General features: G+C 35.2%; 1 protein-coding gene across 1 annotated transcript in view; it reads right to left on the bottom strand.

Annotated features, from left to right (window-relative positions):
• Positions 1-1,470: 1,470 nt before the first annotated feature.
• LOC123242237 (fibroblast activation protein alpha) overlaps positions 1,471-18,558 on the bottom strand; it is a 92,839-nt gene continuing 75,751 nt past the window's right edge. The window contains exons 22-27 of the mRNA XM_044669830.1: positions 14,691-14,745; positions 7,850-7,949; positions 6,676-6,740; positions 5,320-5,392; positions 4,977-5,050; positions 1,471-1,906 (exon numbers count right to left, since the gene is read on the bottom strand). Coding sequence (XP_044525765.1) covers positions 1,805-1,906; positions 4,977-5,050; positions 5,320-5,392; positions 6,676-6,740; positions 7,850-7,949; positions 14,691-14,745 — 469 coding nt within the window. The 3' untranslated portion in view covers positions 1,471-1,804. The remainder of the gene's footprint in view (positions 1,907-4,976; positions 5,051-5,319; positions 5,393-6,675; positions 6,741-7,849; positions 7,950-14,690; positions 14,746-18,558) is intronic.

Raw genomic sequence — 18,558 nt, 5'->3', positions numbered from 1 at the left:
GTAATGAATACTATTGTGAAAAAAAAATGAACAGGATGATTTTAGAAAAACCTGGAAACACTTACATGAAGTGATGCAGAATGAAGTGAGCAGATCCAGGAAAACATTGTACACAGTAATAATAATACTGTACAATGATTAACTGTGAAGGATCTAGCTATTCTCAGCAATACAACAATCCAAGACAATTCTAAAGGACTCATGATGGAAAATGTTACCTACCTCCGGAGAAAGAATTGATAAAGTCTGAATGAAGATAAAAGCATACTATTTTTCTCTTACTTTATTTTTTATCCTTTTTTTGAAGTGAGGTAAACTAAGTCATTGTCCAGAAAACCTGTTTTTCCCTCGGGAAAAGTAGAAATCAAGAATGAGCCTTCCTGTGAAGGCCAGACAGCTAAAAAATAACATTCACATGAGAAAATAACTCCCTATAGCTGTCTCACAGTACAGAATAAGAGTTAGAGTGGAAAATCCTGCGCTACTAACTTCCAAACAATAAAAAGTTTGCTTCAAGGTTATATAATGAACATTATTCTCTTTGTATCTTTAACCCTATAAAATTGCATTTTAATTTCAGTTTGGGGCAGCCTTCACTAGGAAGGTTGCCCTGGCCAGCTAGGTACGTTTATTAATCAATACATTAATAAACAAATATTGGTTCCACTAATTTGAACTTGTGGATGTCTGGACTTGTTTTCTGAAGTACCCTACTTCATTTTGTCTATGTCTTCTTTCACAATCTGACTAATATGAAAAATGTTTTGTATGATAGCACATGTATAACCTATATTAAATTTCTTATTGTCTCTATGGAGGAAGGAGAAGAGCAAGGGGGAAGAGAATTTTAAACTCAAACTTTTTCAAAATGAATGTTAAAAATTATTTTTACATGTAGTTAGGAAAATATTAAAAATAAGTTCTAGTTATTATTATTATTATTATAACCATGCTAAGGGAACTCCTTTTGTGAGAATTACCTTCTCTAAATAGAAAATATCAGATACTTCAAATAATTCAACCTTCATGATGCCTACTGAATTGAGCTTTAAATCTGGCCTATTTCACATGATGGTTAGAAGGCTGGTCTTGGAGTCAGGAAAACTTAGATTCAAACCATGCCTTTTAAATATCTGTGGGACTGTGTGGCAAAATATTCTTAATGCTCTAGTAATTGTCCAGAATGATAAATTACAGAGAGTTAGCAACCTGCCATTGGAAAGAGGTAACATACAAAGAAATTTTCCACACCAAAAAAATAAGGTCCAGAAAAACATTTTTTTTCCTGAATAGTGCAGATGTCCATTGTGCTTTTCCAGCTCTTTGGAGCCTTAATGAGATACACAGGTCAGTTATTTCAATCTTCTCATATTCTATAGCCAGCTAGATTTTATTCATCCTCTCGAGTAAAGGATTTCTTTCTGACACAGAATCAGGGACTAAAATTTCACAGAAGACACAAAGATATTATTTTAACTTAAATTCAATTCAACAAATATTTATTCATTCTGCTAGAGAATATATATTTAAAGCCTAGTGAAACAGGTTATCAAAATCCTGCATCATTCTGAAGCAAAACTTGTGGCATCATCCTCTCATACAGTATCAAAAGATATATGTAAACAAAATTTAATTTAAAATCTCAGGCCCCTAATCAGTAACCAGCCTTTAGAATATAATTCATTGAAGTGACTACAAGAGTACACTCTCAACATCCTTATAGAAACAAACAAAGGGGTTAAGAAGTTTGCATTAAGATTTTGAAGACAATGACATGAGTTTTATTCTTTCCTCCCCCCTCCCATTAATCTGACAAAGAAAAACATTGCTTTAGGAAATGGGTCATGTGAATATAGAGATGATTAGTTGACAGGCCCGACAAGCCATGGTTCTGGTCCGAATACCACTGAAATAGAAAGGAAAGAAAGTAATTTATTTCCAGAAAAAAGTTAACTTTGATTTTTTTACTTCTCATGGGAAAAAGAAGCATTTTTATTATTTTGGTAATCTTTGACTATATACTTTTGTAAAATAATAATATTAATAATGTCTCATAATTATGTTGTTCTTTAGTTTTTCAAGTACTTTCTTAAAAAGAAAAGAAAATATTAACAAATTATTTAAAAGTAAATCATTTAGATTAGAAAGCTTTTTTGTAGGTTTCAAAACCATTATAAATTACTTTCATATACTTTATGTAGCTATTTTGGATCTATAATATATTAGATTTTTCCCAGTTGGAGGAAATGCAAATCCAAATCAAATGTCAATCACCCTAGAAATTCATGATACTTAAAGAAATAATATCATAGGGGAACTTCATAAATTAAAACTTTAATGTTGATGAAATTACATTATATCTGTTTCCAATGAGTAAAGAGACTGTTTTTTTTTTTATAAATCTGTGCCATGCATATATTATTCAAAGCTATAACAAGGGTGAAGTCACTGGCATTTTGCCTCACTACACAAAACTTAAAGGGTACAAAAATTTAATGCACATTCTCCTTGGGCATCTAGAAGCCATTATGGGAACTAACATTCTAACAATCTATGTCCCTGCAACTAAATTTGCCTTTATTACTTCTTGCATTATTTTCATTAAAATAAAACAACTATAAACCTTACCTTCTGTCTTAAAATTAATTCTGTGTTCCAAGGCAGAAGGTAAGAACTAAGCAATGGGAGTTAAGTGATTTGCCATGGTACATAGAGCTAGGAAGTGAGACCAGATTTGAACCCAAGACCTCCCATTTCAATCCACTGAGCAACCCAGCAGCCCCCTCTTATGTTATTTTCACAACATGAATTACAAAGTTTTTATTTTGCTTTCCCTGGAAATTTATACTTCTTGCCTTAGAAATCTAAAGGTGCTACTTAGGATTTTGATGACTTGGTTTCTTCAAATCAAAAAAAGATTTCAGAAAGGACCCTCTTCATTATTTGTTAATTATAAAATTAGCAGATCTACAAAATATAGGATCCTTTTTTTTGCAGGCACTTCTTTGATAGAGGGAAAATAGGGACAATATTAAGGACGATGGAGAGAGTAAAAAAGAAAACGGAAAGTTCTCCTCACCTTTTGCTCTGACTCTCTACTTCACTGTCCATTTTCTCATGCAGCCTAAAGCCAAGTTAGTATTTAGCCTTCAAATAGGTGTAGGAGGGAGATACTAAGGCTTTGTACAGGATATCAATTCTCTTGAGGGAGAGTTCTCAGGTGATACAAGAGTGAAAACATGACTCCACACCTTTTATCTTTTATCTTTTATCCCCAAATTCCTGATAGAAGTTGTTTATTTTTACAGGTCCAGCGAAGAAAAAAGGACTAACCTTTTTTTTTGCCGGACCTCACGGGGAATTGTAAAAGTGAAATTTGGGAAAATGCCATCTAAAAGTGTATATATTTCTATGGACAAGGGAAATGTATCAAAACTACATTTCCCGTGATCCAACATGGTCCAACTGGTTTCCGTTTCCGGGTCTTTGGGCATGGGGAGGCTGACGTCTTGACGCAGGGAAGAGCTTAAATCTCCTGGGTTAGGAGGGAGTACTCTTTGCCAGTAGGCTCTTTGCCAGCAGACAGGAGACAGTAATGGAGGCGGCAGTTTTGAATGCTTACAAGCGCGTGGTCTGATAACTTTATCTATAAACATGGCTTTAATTAAAATACTAATTTATATATTTATACGAGCCTTTATCATTTTTCATATTTATAATTTGGCTTTTTATAATTTTATCACCTTCGTGATCCTTTGCTGACCTGAACCACAGGGCACAGCACCCTTTCTCACTTGGCCCCAGGTTCCCACTCTGAGTGTCATATCAGTCCTTTGTTGGAACCTGCCTTTCTTAACTAACCCTTTTGGGGATTTGAGTTGAGCTCTCTAGAGGATGGCCCTTCCCCTCTCCCAGCATGGCTGCATCTGTAATGGGAATGTCCCCTAGGCAACTGCACCATCTATTTTACCACACATGAAAGAATTCTTATATATGGCTCTATAGGCCATTAAAAAGTACCCTTTTCTAGAACTCATTTTTATTATTATTCTATTCTTTCTTATATTCTCTTTCAATCCTGAATTTATAACCAGAAAGAGCAGAGTTCAATTTTTTTTAAAAAAAGGTGCTTTGCTTGAATCTCTCTATTGCTAAATTTGGATCATGGTTAGACAAGAGAGTAGGAGTCAGAAGATCATAGGATTGGTTATTTTATATGATTAAACTTTAGCTTTCTCATCTGTAAAACACTGATACTAATGACTGCTCTACTCAACTGATATCATCCTTAAAAAGGTCAAATTATGTTACCAAGATAACAATATTATGAAAAATGTTGTGACGACACAGATAATATGATGATATAGATGATATAGAATGGTTCTAAGTGAAGTAGGAGCAGAATGGTTCTTAAGACATGGAAATGTTGGTCTGGGATGCTCCATGAAACCTTCCTATTTGTACCATATACTGTGGTAACAAATAATAGAGTATCTTGTATTTTCTTAAGTATATTAGTTTCCCAGTAAGATTGAGAGAAAGGATTAATAATGTAGGACTAATAGCATAGTCTGGTTCAAAATGCATAGTACTAAATGTTAGAAGATCTGGGGTCTATTTCAGTAACTAACTTGTTATATGACCCTGGGTAAGTCATTGTACCAGTCAGAAATAATGGCTAAACATAAAAATATTGTACAAAACAAAAAGAAGTTAATATGTCAGTGCTGAAATAAGCCTTCAAATTAATATTATCTGGACTCCATTTTTACACATCAAGAAACTATAGCCCAAGCCAAAAAGAACTTTGTCAAGTCCTTCAAATAGTTTGTCAAAAATTTAGTAAAAAAGTGGAGCCTGGAACGTGGTCTCTTGATCCCAGATTCTGTCCTTTTTCTAATTCAGTTTCACCAAATGCTCTGATTTTTGCCCAGGGCTCTCACAATCCCGAGAACAAATAATAAGAAATTATGTACCATTGCTTGGAAATCCACTTGTGCATTCACCAGAGCTTTAGCAATCTGTGCTGAGTTCTGAAAGTGTACATTATCTGCAAGAGAGGGATTTGAAGTGCTATTAAAACCTGGTAAATATCAGAAAGCATGAAGTGACAATACACTGACTGGAAATGAACACCCACAATTATCTAGTCATAGAGATGACACCGTCAGCAGTGAGTAAGCGAACTTCTATATGGAAATGTCCTTGACACCTCTGTACTGACCCTGAGCACAGGCATAGGAGGATGCTTAATGTTGCTCAAACAAAGTGATGCTGGCTCAGTATTTTTATGTGTAAGAGTCTTTCTTAAAACCTCACCATCTGCTGTTCCGTGGATGAGAAGATAGTCGACATTTTTGAAATATTCTGCCCTTGCCATCACTGTTGAATTCTGAAAAAGAAAGAATATTATCAGCTCAGTAGCTGCAAGTTCTAACACATTGTGCCCATAGAAAACCATCTAAATTAGCAGCCAGAGGACCAGGCACTACTATTGGAATTATTTATTACATTGGCTGAAAAAATGTTTAGGAATTAAAGTATCACATTTTCATCACCCCTTATATTACTTCAATTAAAATACAGGATTGTAAGCCTTAAAGATTCTTAGTTTGTAAAACTACAAGAGTGGCAAGGTAGAGCATAAAAAATCAATTTTGGACATGGCCAATCCAGGAATCTGCTGCTTGCATATTTGTATTTGTTATTTTCTGATTTTTTTATTGTTGTTTAAAGGGGTTGGGAGGAGAGAGGGAGAAGAAAAATAATGTTTGTAAAAATAATACTGTCAGAATGAAATCAGTAACTAGTACCTAAACCAAAAATCTGATCAAATTTTATCTCTTCTCAAAAGTATTCAGGGCCTCCCAATTGTCCATAAGTAAGTTCAAATTCTGTTGTTTTGTATTTAAGATCCTCCAGAATCTGGCACCTCACCATTTTACCAGTATTATCTCACATCAGTTCCTTCTTTGACTACTATGGTCCAGGCTAACTTTCATATATTCTCTCCCCTGAATATTCCCACATCCATGCCTTTCCTCATACTCTAGTCATATTTCTAGTACTAGAATGTCATTTCCTCCCCGTTGCCTGTTGAATTTCTACATATCCTTTACAGTGCTACAAAGGGCTTCTTGGATCATCTTTTTTTGTTGTTAATTATCTCCCCTCTCCTTCCCTTTGCACCTTATAGAATACTTTTTGACTTATAATTTGCTAATGCATTTTATGTAATATTCCATAGTAGAACTATCTGTTCTTGTCTTTTGCTCTTACTGGACTATAAATTCCATATGCGTAGCGACTGGGTTGCCTCTCTTATGTTTTTCCTTTCTTGCCCAGTCAGGAAATCAACCAAACATAAGAGGTGATTAATAAATGTTTGTTGATTGAATGTTCACTATAGACATAACCAATACCTTGACAATCTATGTCTGAAGTAGAGTTGAGAGGTACCACAAAAGAAAAAAACAATAGCTAAAGTCCTTTACGTTTACATTAAGCATCTATTATGGACAAAGAATAATGTCTTCTCTGGCAATATTCTGGTGCCGAAGGGTCAGAAACCATGATTTCGTTTTCTGAGTTCAAAACATGCAACCCTAAGTGAATCTTTCAATTTCAATTCTCTAGTATAGTAAAAATTAAAATGACAGAATATAAGATTCTTACCTTATAGTGTTCAAGATTATCTGACTTGGTGGGAAGTCCCATGAAGCGCTCAGTATAGATAGAGGCTGAAATACATTTTGTAAAGTTTGTACATCTGCCTGTCACTTTTATTTCCAATAAGCCCACACCAGAAAGCTTTCCACATCCCATCAGACTAGTTTGGTTGAAATTGGTGACTTTTTTCATAATTGTGCTATAATAATCATATATTTACTAGAGGTTGGGGGGAGTGCTTCCTCTATTAACCAAAATAAGCAATTCCTTGTTCAGTGACTTGACCATAAATAGGAAGGGAGATGATGGAGAAAAGCAATGTATACAACATCTTGGGAGCTTTTTATTGCTGTGGAAAGTGGTGGACTTCAAGTTCCAGCTTCTCTATTCTCACCTACAGCCTTACTGAAAAGAAGTGGGTTGCCAGAGAGAAAAATGACATCTCCAAGATGATGTTTTCTAGAAATATGTCCAAAGGGAGATTTTGTTTTGTTGTTGTTGGAAGAACCCCTGGAAATCACAGAACTATCTTTCCCTTTCTTACTCCCCTTCTAGTCAATACCTCAACTCCTCCCCTTCTTCGCCCTCCCCCCATCCTCACTCCCCAAGGGAACATAAGATTGACTGGTGAAAATTTACTTGATCAATTACTGGAATTAATTCAAATCACTTAATCCATCTTACATGAATTCTGACATTTAAAAAGCTATATGTAGAAGGTGCAACTCCCAAGTAAAATCAATGTCTTTAACTCCTGTAGCTATTGAGTTGACACCTTCAAATTGTGTAGGGTAGATTCAGTGACATCTCATCCCCAGGGCTTCATTTACACCAGGATGTGCTTGGAAGTCTGTTATGATTGCAGTGTGGTAGCATGCAAAGTTATGGACTTGATTCCATTTTTAAAAATTAGGTTCAAAGGTAGTGCAAGGCATTTCAGAGAAAAATAAGAATTATGAATACATGAATGAGAATTCACTCATAAGAAAAAATATTTCCATTGTTGTAATTCAGTTGTAATGATTTAGGTAAACACATCCATTTGTGGATTCTTATTTTCTGCTGATGATGGGAGGAAACTTGGCCATGTATCTTGCTTTTATTTTTTTAGCAGCTTCATGTATTGGATGATTTTGTGCTAAATGATTTCCAACTTAGCATTTACAAGATGTTTCCATACCATAATACTCCCAGCTGGAGACTGGAGCCACTGCTATTCCACATTTGAATATACCGGTTCCAGATCCAAGGGCCAGTGAAGATACATATCCACCATAAGACTAGAAAGAAATTAATTCAAGTTAGCACCTTATTTAATTGTTTTGACCTTTTCTGCTAGTATTTTATTGCTAAAGGGAGAAAAATTTTAAATGATGGATGTGGGTCTATTCAAATAGAACCTCTTAAAACATAGTAGGAACTGTTAAAGAGCTGTAAGCAGTAGTAATGGGAAAAATTTTGTTTTTTCTTCTGAATCATTTCATTTCCATCTCTATCCATACTATGGTCCTATTACAAGAAAAAATAATTTTACTTAAAGAAATTACAAAAAGTAATGAAATCATCCTTCTAAGGAAAAATGCAAATATAAAGCCATTGTTTGCAAAAGCCATGGATGTCATAATTGTGCATGTATATGTGTTATTTACCCCTCCTGTTCTGCAGTGGGGATATATCTATATAATAAGGATTCATAAATATACATAGATATAGATAGCCCCACTGAAAGAGCAGAAAGAATAATTAGTATAGGTTCAGAAAGCAAAAAATGCTTCAACATCAGCAAATTTTATTATCATAACAAGCTAAAAACTCTACCTTGAAGATTTTGATCAAATCTCTAGCCTATCTAGTGGGGGGAAATACACATATATTTTTTCCCAAAATTCCATATATTGTCCTGCACATTTATGGGTAGGAGAACAGGAAAATACATGAAGTGGTGGAGTTAAATATTCCAGCAAATTACTAGGTCTACTTAGGCATTATTTCTTTCTCCAAGTTACCAATAAAGGATCCTCAAACACTACACTGTAAATGTGAGAGTGCAAATAGATCAGTACTTAAATATTTTCTAATTGGAAAACTTGAAATTGGTATTTTTAAGATTCTGATTCTAGGGTTTGGGGGAGATCCAATTTGCAGAAATACTCTCCAGAGTGATATGTGAGAAGAACAAGCCCCACACTCACACACACACTCACACAGCTTAATCCCTCACTAAGCTTAAGTTCAGCAATATATATCCAGTCTTCTATGTTCAAAGATCCATAGCTTAAACAAAAGAACCTATTCAAGTCATAAAGCCTGAAATGATGAAAAGAGCATCAAATCTGAGTCTGAAGCCTATATTTAAATCTTACCTCTAAGGCTTACTGTCTGTAGGATCTTGGGCAAGTCACTTAACTTTTACAATAAGGGAGTCGAATGAGAGAAGCTTTCATTTCTTTTCATTTCATTTCATTTCTTTTTTCGCTCTAGATTTATAGTTATAGGAGATTTATCAGGGCTCTGCCTCAAAAATCTCCTCAACTATTTAAGGGAGTTCTTATTTTTTCTGCTAAGTTTTACTTTTTCGTATCTGTATCTTCTCTCTTCCCTCATTTCAGAAGCAAGAAAAACAAAACCCTGGTTACATGCAATAGTTAAGCAAAGAAATTCCCATATCAATCATATCTTAAAAAAAGTATCAATCTGCGACCTGAGTTTATCACTTCTCTGTCAGGAAGTGGGGGTGCATAGTTATCCTGAGTTCTCTAGAACAGTGGTACATCATTGCGCTGAATGGAATTCCCAAATCATTCAAAGTTGTTTATCTTTTTTTTTTGTATCCTTGGAAATGATCACAGTGCCTAGCGCATAGTAGGTACTTGATAAATGTTTATTGAATTGAACTGGATTAAATATTGTTGTTATGGTATACATTTTTCTCCTGGTTCTGATCACTTCACTCTATATTAATTCATACAGATTCTCTAAGGGAGCTCTTCATATCACACAGAGAGAAGGTAAAGCTCTCAAATGTAGGATATGCCTGCGATATTTGGAGGGAGGGGAATGATGCCCGTCTACTGCTAGAAATTTAGCCCAACAAAGCCACAGTTTAGTTCTTCCTTTGATCCTCTCCAGCTAGCAAGCCTGGTTAAAAGAAAAGGAGGAAGTGAAAGTGTCTTTCTTAATTATGTCCCCATCATGTACATTTCTGAATGCAAAAGGACAAATTCAAGAGTCTTCCTAAACTCAGTGGTGACTGAGGCACCTTTGGGCCAGTCCATATTTTTAGCTCCTGAAAAATAATCTGGAAATTGACCAAAGACTGCAAGTGAATGGAATAAATATCATTAAGACATTTATTTCATGTTCAGCTCCTGAAAATGCCTTCAATGCTCATTAGCAAAACCGTCCCAAATAAAAAGAATTCATCTACTATAGCATTGTCAGTCCCTGACTAAAAAAACGAGGAACTCTTTAAAACTGTAAGCCTTTTTAGAGAAAAATTCATTTTTGCCTATGTGTATGTTTTTAAGATAGAATGAAAGAAATAATTTAGAAATCATTTTGGTAAGTGACAATATTATACCTATTTCAAGCTTTCATTTGAAATGTAAAAATAATTTGTTCTGATTAGTAGACTAACAACTATTTTGGGAACTGAAGCTATTTCACTCTTAATTTTAGCTTCTAATGACTGTAGACTAAGCTGGGGTTCTTTTTGTACAAAGGGACTTCCAGAAACCATATTATTACTCTTAATTTTATTAAACTAGCTCACACTTCACAACGAGAAATGTGCCACCTTCCCCTCATTTAATTTCTACGTCTGTGAACTGACCAGAGATTGCAAATCAATGCAGTAATACTCGTGTCATAACAACATTTATTTGAGCCTTTCAGTTCTTCTGGGATAATTTATCAGCCCTCTCTATGTGAATTGATTACACTAATTTTAGATGAAATTTCCAGATTCAACCTAAGGTGAATTAAATAAGTTGAGTCTACAGAAAGAAAAGTCAAAATTCCCAGAGAGACAGAATGACATGGATGCACATTTTAAATCTCACCCAATTTGGAAAAGTAATTCTGCAAGCAGAGATGACTTTTTATGCTCTGACATGTGGGTGTGCCTCCCTGGCGGAGTGGGTGCTGGAGGTGAGAAAGAGCCCATTTAGCAAAGCTGAAATGAGAATTCTAGAAGGCTGTCCTTTGCACTTAGAGGCATCTTGCCATTTTGTTTAAAGTATAATTTAAAACATACTTTCATTTACATAGGAAATAATGTCGAGATTTACAAAATACTTTATGTGAACGCTGGGGTAGAATTCAGTTGGTTGGGGAGGAGGCTAGGTGTCAGTTCAGAGAGTAACCTGACTCCCCAAATGAGGGAAGAATAAGATGGTGGCACAGGAAGGGCCAATCATTTGGCCAGAGAGACCATATGGGTTACAGCTCCAGGAGAGAAGTGCCATAGCAATAGGACTCAACTGGAGATGATGTCTGGGGATCTTGTAACCTGTTTCTAGAGATCTATAAGGGCTTGTGCTGCTTGTGGTGGTGCCAGGGAGGCAGCACAAGACCTCCTTTACCTAATATTTAACACTCCGAGGCAAAAAATGCATGTGTCCAGTATGATGAGCCATAGATATGGCTCTGTATAGCTGATGCAACTGATAGAGTGCTGGGATAGACACCGGGAAGACTCATCTTCTTGAGTTCAAATCTGACCTCGGACACTTACTAGCAATGTGATCCTGGACAAGTCACTTCACCTTATTTACCTCGGTTCCTCATTTGTAAAATGAGTTGGAGAATGATATGGCAAACCACTCCAGTGTCTTCGTTAAGAAAACCTCAAATGGAATCATGAAGAATCAGACAAGACTGAAATGTCTGAACAATGAGACACAGTTAGAGTCATGCTTTCAGAATATCACTTTAGTAGCTGTTTGGAGGATAAATTGGAGACGGGGAAGACTTGAAGTAGGAAGAGTTAGTGGTGGCGAGAGAAGGATGGTGATTGTATGAGTGGAAAGAAGGGGACAGATGTGAGAGACGCTGTGGGAGTTGAACCGATAAGACTTGGCAACTGTCTGAATATGTGGGGTGAGGGAAAGAGAGGAACTGAGGCTGTAAGTCTGGATGACTAGAATGATGGCAATTCTTTTGACAGAATTAGAGAAGTTCTGAAGAGGGATGTGATCTGGGAGAAAAATAGTCACTTCTACTTTGGCTATGGTGGGTTTGAGAGGCTGAAGGAATATCTAATTGTGAATGTCTATTAAGCAGTTGATGATGAGGTAGTAGAGGACAGAAGGGAGACTATAAAGAAATAAATATGTATAAACACACACAAACACACCTATATGTATGTATGTGTGTATATGCACTTGTATGTGTGTATATAGCTGTAGCTATAGATTACCTTCCAGAGTTTTTGTACATTTGGATATTGGACAGATCTATAATGGTTCTAGTTTAGGTGACAGGGGAGTTATTCGTGCAGAAGAGTGAACCCTAAATCAAAGCCACTCTCCTAGTGCTGTCTATACCTATACGTCCCTTGAGAAAGACAAGGGTAATGAGAAAATTGAGCTACTAATTTTTTAAAAGTTTGCTATTATTATTATTTTAAAACCTGGATTTTTTTCCTCAACCAAAGGAAAATGACAATGATTGCATATAACTGTTACACATAATATTTGGCTGTTTAGATCATTGACTTTGGGGATTTCAACATGGATATGCAATTAGGAAACTCATTTCTGAAATACTTCATTGTGACAATTCATTTATTGCCACATTCCTCTCTGTCTAGATATTTAACACTTGTCTATTTTAAGAAGGACCAAATAGCCAATTTCAGGAGGTTCCCTTCATTCACAATGTGAGTGGTTTGGTCACTTTGTTAAGGGTGGAGATGAATCCTACAAACTCTCCTTCAGGCTTGGTTTCATTTACTCCACTTCACGGGGGCCCTTTACAGAAAAGACAGCCAAGAAAAGCAAGCAGAGCAAATGGCTATAAAGTAACAACCATTAGCTGGTCAGAGTACATGTCCAACTAAAAGGGGAAGAAAATTGGAAAATTTCTTGTACAGTAATTAGGATAATTTATAATCAGAAAATCATAGAATATGCCAATATTTTCCATCAGTTCTCATTACCTCACCAGCTGTGCCTAACACAGGATGCCACGACTTCAGTCAGTGTGCATTTTTTCATACTCGAAACTGTTCTTCAAATGTAAGGAACTATCTCTGTGACCTACAAATAGGAAACTAAAAGCTACTTATTCCTCTCTTTTTCACATAAATGGAAATTAAGTCTGGTCAAAGAATTTGCTTGCCAAAGAAAATATGAGCTAGCCAGGATGTGACTGGATTGGATTTTTTTTATTAAGGAGTTTCAATTTTAAAAGTTCACATGCCAAAATACCAGAGGGTTAGTGAAGCATGAATGAATAATGAAAAAAGATGGACACACCAAAAAAAGATGTCTAAAAGTTAAAAAGTAAAGAAACCTTAATCTTCCTAGTCTCTTTTTTATTTTATGACACATTAATTTATTTTTCATATGTAACATATATAACATAGCAATGATATAATACATTTGCTTCATTATAAATATGTAATACATTTTAGTAAATATACTTATCCAAGAAAAACAAATTCTCATGTTAGCTATGTCTAGAAATCTGTCTCATTTTTTCCCCTTCCCTCTTATCCTTTCCCTCTTTTTTCCTCCACTATCTCTTCCCTAAGAAGGCAGGTAATATTATATAGGTTGTGTATATATTATCATACAATAAGGGGCAGCTGGGTAGCTCAGAGGATTGAGAGTCAGGCCTAGAGATGGGAGGTCCTAGGTTCAAATCCAGCCTCAGACACTTCCCAGCTGTGTGACCCTGGGCAAGGCACTTGACCCTCATTGCCTAGCCTTTACCACACTTCTGCCTTGGAGTCAATACACAGTACTGACTCCAAGATAGAAGGTAAGGGTTTAAAAAAAATAACCACATATAGAATTCAATACCTTAAAAAATATACAATATACATTTTCCTGTTTGTCATGTTGTGAAAACAAGACACATATTGCTTGCACTAGCAAAAAATTTCACAAGTCATGATTTTTATAATTTTGTCCAATCTTCTCTAAAATGTCATGGAAAACTGGCAATCATCAGTTATTTTGAGTAATAGAATTTTTAGTTAATTTTATCAGTGGAGAGAGAAACAATTCACTAGAAAGAAATTTATTAGAAATAAAAGAGAAAAGTAAATAAATAAATGAGCAAATACATAAATAAAAGGGGGAAGGGTCTAAATGATTTAAAATCACTGTCCATTCTCTATAGAGCCGTTAATGTGATTTTCCTGAAAAGCAGTTCTTACCATGTCAGTCTCCTCCTCAATAAATCCCAGTGGCTCCCTATTACCTCAAAGAGCAAATATCTCCTCTGTTTAGCATTTCAAAGACCTTCATAGCCTGTCCCTAACATACCTCCTTTCCAGCCTTTTAACATATCACCCACTTCTTGCATCTACCATCTAGTCAATTTGATCTTCTTCTTATTCCTCAAATAGGAGCCTCCATTATTCATCTCAATGGCATGTCCTCTGTGCCTGGAATGTATTCTCCCTTACTTCTGACTCTTGCAATTCTAAGTTTCTTTCTAGATTCCACTCAAGTGCTCCATTTTGTATTAAGCCTTTCCTTATTCCCCCAGCTGTATGTACCGCCAAATTCTATCTATCTTATATCTACCTTGTGTCAATTTTGTATAATACTAATAATATCTCCTGATTGCATATAAAATCTTTAAGGACTGTTTCACTATGGTATTTGATTTCTAGCAGCTGGGACAATGCCTGATAAAAAGCACTTAATAAATACTTATTGGTAGATTGACCAAATAAATAATATTGCTAAGTTTTCACTTCACTCTAAGGTAATCATACAGAACATGCTAGAAAATAAATATAGCTACATTGAATATCAGGCATAAAAATATACAAAACAACTTACCCAGCCCCAGATGGCTATTCTCTTTTCATCAATGAAACCCATTTTTATGAATTTTCTAAAGCAAAGGAAATAAATGTTAAAATATATACACACTACATCTTTTATGAATCATTTATTCAAGAGCAAAATAATTTTTAAAGGCAACTTTTTCTTTTTTTAAACTTATCGACTGTAATGGTGAGTTTACATATGATGGCAGGGACATTAGCTTCACTTTCTACAAAAGGCAAAAGAATTTTAGGTCTCTAAAGAACTGTATTTCCATATAATTTGTAATTCAGCATTATGGTTTCCTTTGTAATCTTACATATTTTGTTTTATGCATTTAAAAACATTATTTTGAGAAGAAATTTGTAGAATTTGTAGGTCAATGTCAAGAAACAAACCCGAAAGAAGTGGCTCTGGGGCTTTATTTAAAAGGACCTCATTGCAGAATTGCCAAGTACCTAGTGATGGCATGTGGTCTACACCAACTGTGGTTTAATTCAGTGCTGGTTAGGAAGAAACTTGAGAAAATTCCCAAGAAACAGACGCAGTACCAGAATGAACCTGCAGAAAAGCAATGGCACAGTGTCCATATTCCAACAGAAATAGGCAAAAAGACAGAGGTAATGTAGATGGAGCCATAAAATGTTCTTTATTCATGCCGTTCAGGTTTTGTTCATGCCTTTTCTCACTGCCATCTGGGAATAGGGGTGAGTAATTGTGATTTGTTGACTCCCTGAGTTTCTTAAAAGGATTTCAGACACATTCTCCCTTGACTCTAATGCTCACATTGTATAGGTTCCAAAGGTGTCTATGACTGGCAAAGTTATCTAAGCAAAGCTGCCATAATCTCTATATGCATAAGCAAACAGGATGAGGTACTGTAAGCCCCAGCTGTCACCTGGAGCTCTAGGTGCAACTGAAGATTTGGGAAGAAGTAAAGTAGTAGTGTCCATGCAAATGATGTTGCCAAGAAAGTAGTGAAAACAGGCAGTTAGGCAGGACTTATTTCAGCCATTTCCCCATAGCCTGGGACAGATTCTGTATTAAGGAGGAAAATATTATATGCCCTTTATAAAGGGGGCAAAATTTGACAACTTAAAATTTTTTTCATTGTCTCTGATGCTTGATGGCCACTTCTGGACTATAAAATGCCATTTATGGCTTTATGATCATCCAGAAGCTAGTGATGAGAGTGCCTTGGATGGAGGAGAAAAAGCAAATAACAGATGCCACCTGGGAACAGAGGAAATTCTTAATGGCCCCCTTCCTTGTTTTAACCTTAAAAGGATGACTTGGACAGGAAATGATCATGTAATAGTTAACAAGGAAATTAAACTAAAACACATATTGTAGTAAAAAAAAGTCAAAGGGTGATTATATAACCTAAAAGCATTAAGCTCAATGAAATACACTCCTGAATTCTTTTTTTTTAAATGATAAACAGAATTGGAGGTAGATGGGGGTAACATGCTTAAATCAACAATTTAGGAAAATGACTTTGACATCTGTATGGAGATTAACATACATATGTAGAAACTTGAGGCAGGAGGTTGTGAGGAGATTATGGGTGAGATACTAAGAAAGAATACAATTGCTCAAGGATCACATCAGATAGATTATTTATTAGACATGGAAGCATTTCACTCTCTAGTCCTTCAAATCCATGAACAAGCATGGACAGTATCTTGGGTGTATGGTAGGAGATGTTCCTTGGTCAAGATACCAGAACTCTGGATGTCGATTTTATATCTGACTGCTGTCAATAAGAAGATTCATTGGGACCAGGTGGGAGATAAACCTTTGGGTCAGTCTATTAGTGAGTGGGCAGACTGTGGTACTCTTTCCCCTTTTACTAATCACAAAGACAAGGGCACTTTGATTAGAGAAGTTTGATAAACTAATTATGCTTAGGAGAACCTTGTAGAACCTGCCTAAAGGAAGTTGACTTGACCCAGTTTTTAAGTAAATGGTAACTTTTCAGTGTATAGGTGGATCAATCAGTGGTCAAACATTCAATAACTTTTGTCAGCTAGGCCGTAGCAAAAGAGGAATCTTCACAAGGATTATTAGCAAGCCATTACAATAATCCAGGTGAGAAGTCATGAATGTAAATACAAAATTTCTGGGATGTAGCAAAAATAATCCTCAGGGGGAAAAATGATATCCCTTGAGTCTGATGTTTGAATGTCAAATTTTCTAGTAATCTTTGATTTTTTCATCAGGAATGCTTAGAATTCTTCTATTTCATTAAAATTCCACCACCATCATCCCCAAGGATTATATTCAGCTTGGTTGGGTAGATTATTCTTGGTTGTAATCCTAGCTTCTTTGCTTTCTGGAATATCATATTCTAAGCTCTTCTTATTTTATAGTTGTAAATACTAATCTTGTGTGATCTTGACTTTAGTTCCATAGTTGAATGGTTTCTTTCTGACTGCTTTAAATATTTTCTCTTTGACCTGGGAACTCTGGAATTTGGCTATAATATTCCTGAGAATTTTCATTTTGAGATCTTTTTAAAGAGATGATTGGCAGATAAAGAGGCAGATTGGCAGACTGACAGGGGGAAAAACCTCTATGGTTCTGAGCAATCTGGGCAATTTTCCCTTACAATTTCTTGAAATATAATACCTAGGTTGTTTTTTTTTTTGGATCATGGTTTTCAGGTAGTCCAATGATTCTTAAATGATTTCTCTTCAATCTATTTTCCAAATCAATTTTTTTCCTATGAGATATCTCACATTTTCTTCTTTTTTCCTTATCTTTTTGCTCTTGCTTTATTGTTCTTTGATATCTCATAAAGGCAATAGCTTCCATGTGCCCAATTTTAATCTTTAAGAAACTATTTTCTTCGGTGGGCTTTTGTACCTTTTTCTCTATTTGGCTAATTCTGACTTTTAAGGAGTTATTTTATTCATTTTCCCCTTGTGCCTCTTTTACTAATCCATTAATTCTCTTTTCACATTTTTCTTGCTTTAGTCTCATTTCTTTTCCCAATTTTCCCTCTAATGCTCTTATTTGATTTTTTAAATCATGTTTAGCCCTTTTTTAAAAAAATCTCCTTTTGTAGCTCTTCTGGAAATTCTGATTTTTTGTCCAAATGCTGACTTCAACATCTTGGCTCTGCTCCCTCACCCCTGAATCTAAAGAATTTTAGTATACACATTGATTTAAACTACTTATATTTATTATATCTTCATTTTGTACAAAGTACTTATGAGTGGGAATGAAAGAAGAGGAAATATTATTCCTGTTCTTAAATTATTAAACAAACACTTATTAATGCCTACTGTGAGCCAGATACTAGTTTATATACTAAGATCTGATGATAAAAAGAAACTCTAAAGCCAACCTCTGATCTCAGGGAACTCAGAGGTCTTATGGGGAAGATACCATGAAGTAACTATGTATAAACTAGATGTATAGAGGATATATTGTAGATAAGGACTTAAAAGGGATACTTGAAGTATTAATGTTTATCTTAGTGAAGATCACAGGTTATTTTAAAAGGCTATGTTTTATCTAGTTCTTGGCTAGCACTGGATTTAAAGTTTAAATTAAATAATAATTTAAATTAAAATAGGCAATATAGGGCAACTAATTACCTTAGAGTCAAGAGATCCTGGCTTCAAATCTGACCTCCAATATGTCATAGCTATGTGGCCTAGCTCTTACTGTTCTTCTGCTTTAGAACCACTGCTTAATATTGATTTTAAGGCAAAGGGAGAGTTTTAAAATAAAAAAAATAAGCAATATACAGGAACCTAAACTTTTAAGAGCAGATATATGCCACAGTGGATAGAATGTTGGACCTGGAGTCAGGAAGACCTGAGTTCAAATCCAGCCTTATTAGCTGTGTGATCTTAAGCAAATCACTTAA

This window comes from Gracilinanus agilis, chromosome 3 (assembly GCF_016433145.1).
Source record: "Gracilinanus agilis isolate LMUSP501 chromosome 3, AgileGrace, whole genome shotgun sequence".
In the NCBI taxonomy this organism is placed as follows: Eukaryota; Metazoa; Chordata; class Mammalia; order Didelphimorphia; family Didelphidae; genus Gracilinanus; species Gracilinanus agilis.
This window is presented reverse-complemented; position numbering and strand designations above follow the sequence as displayed.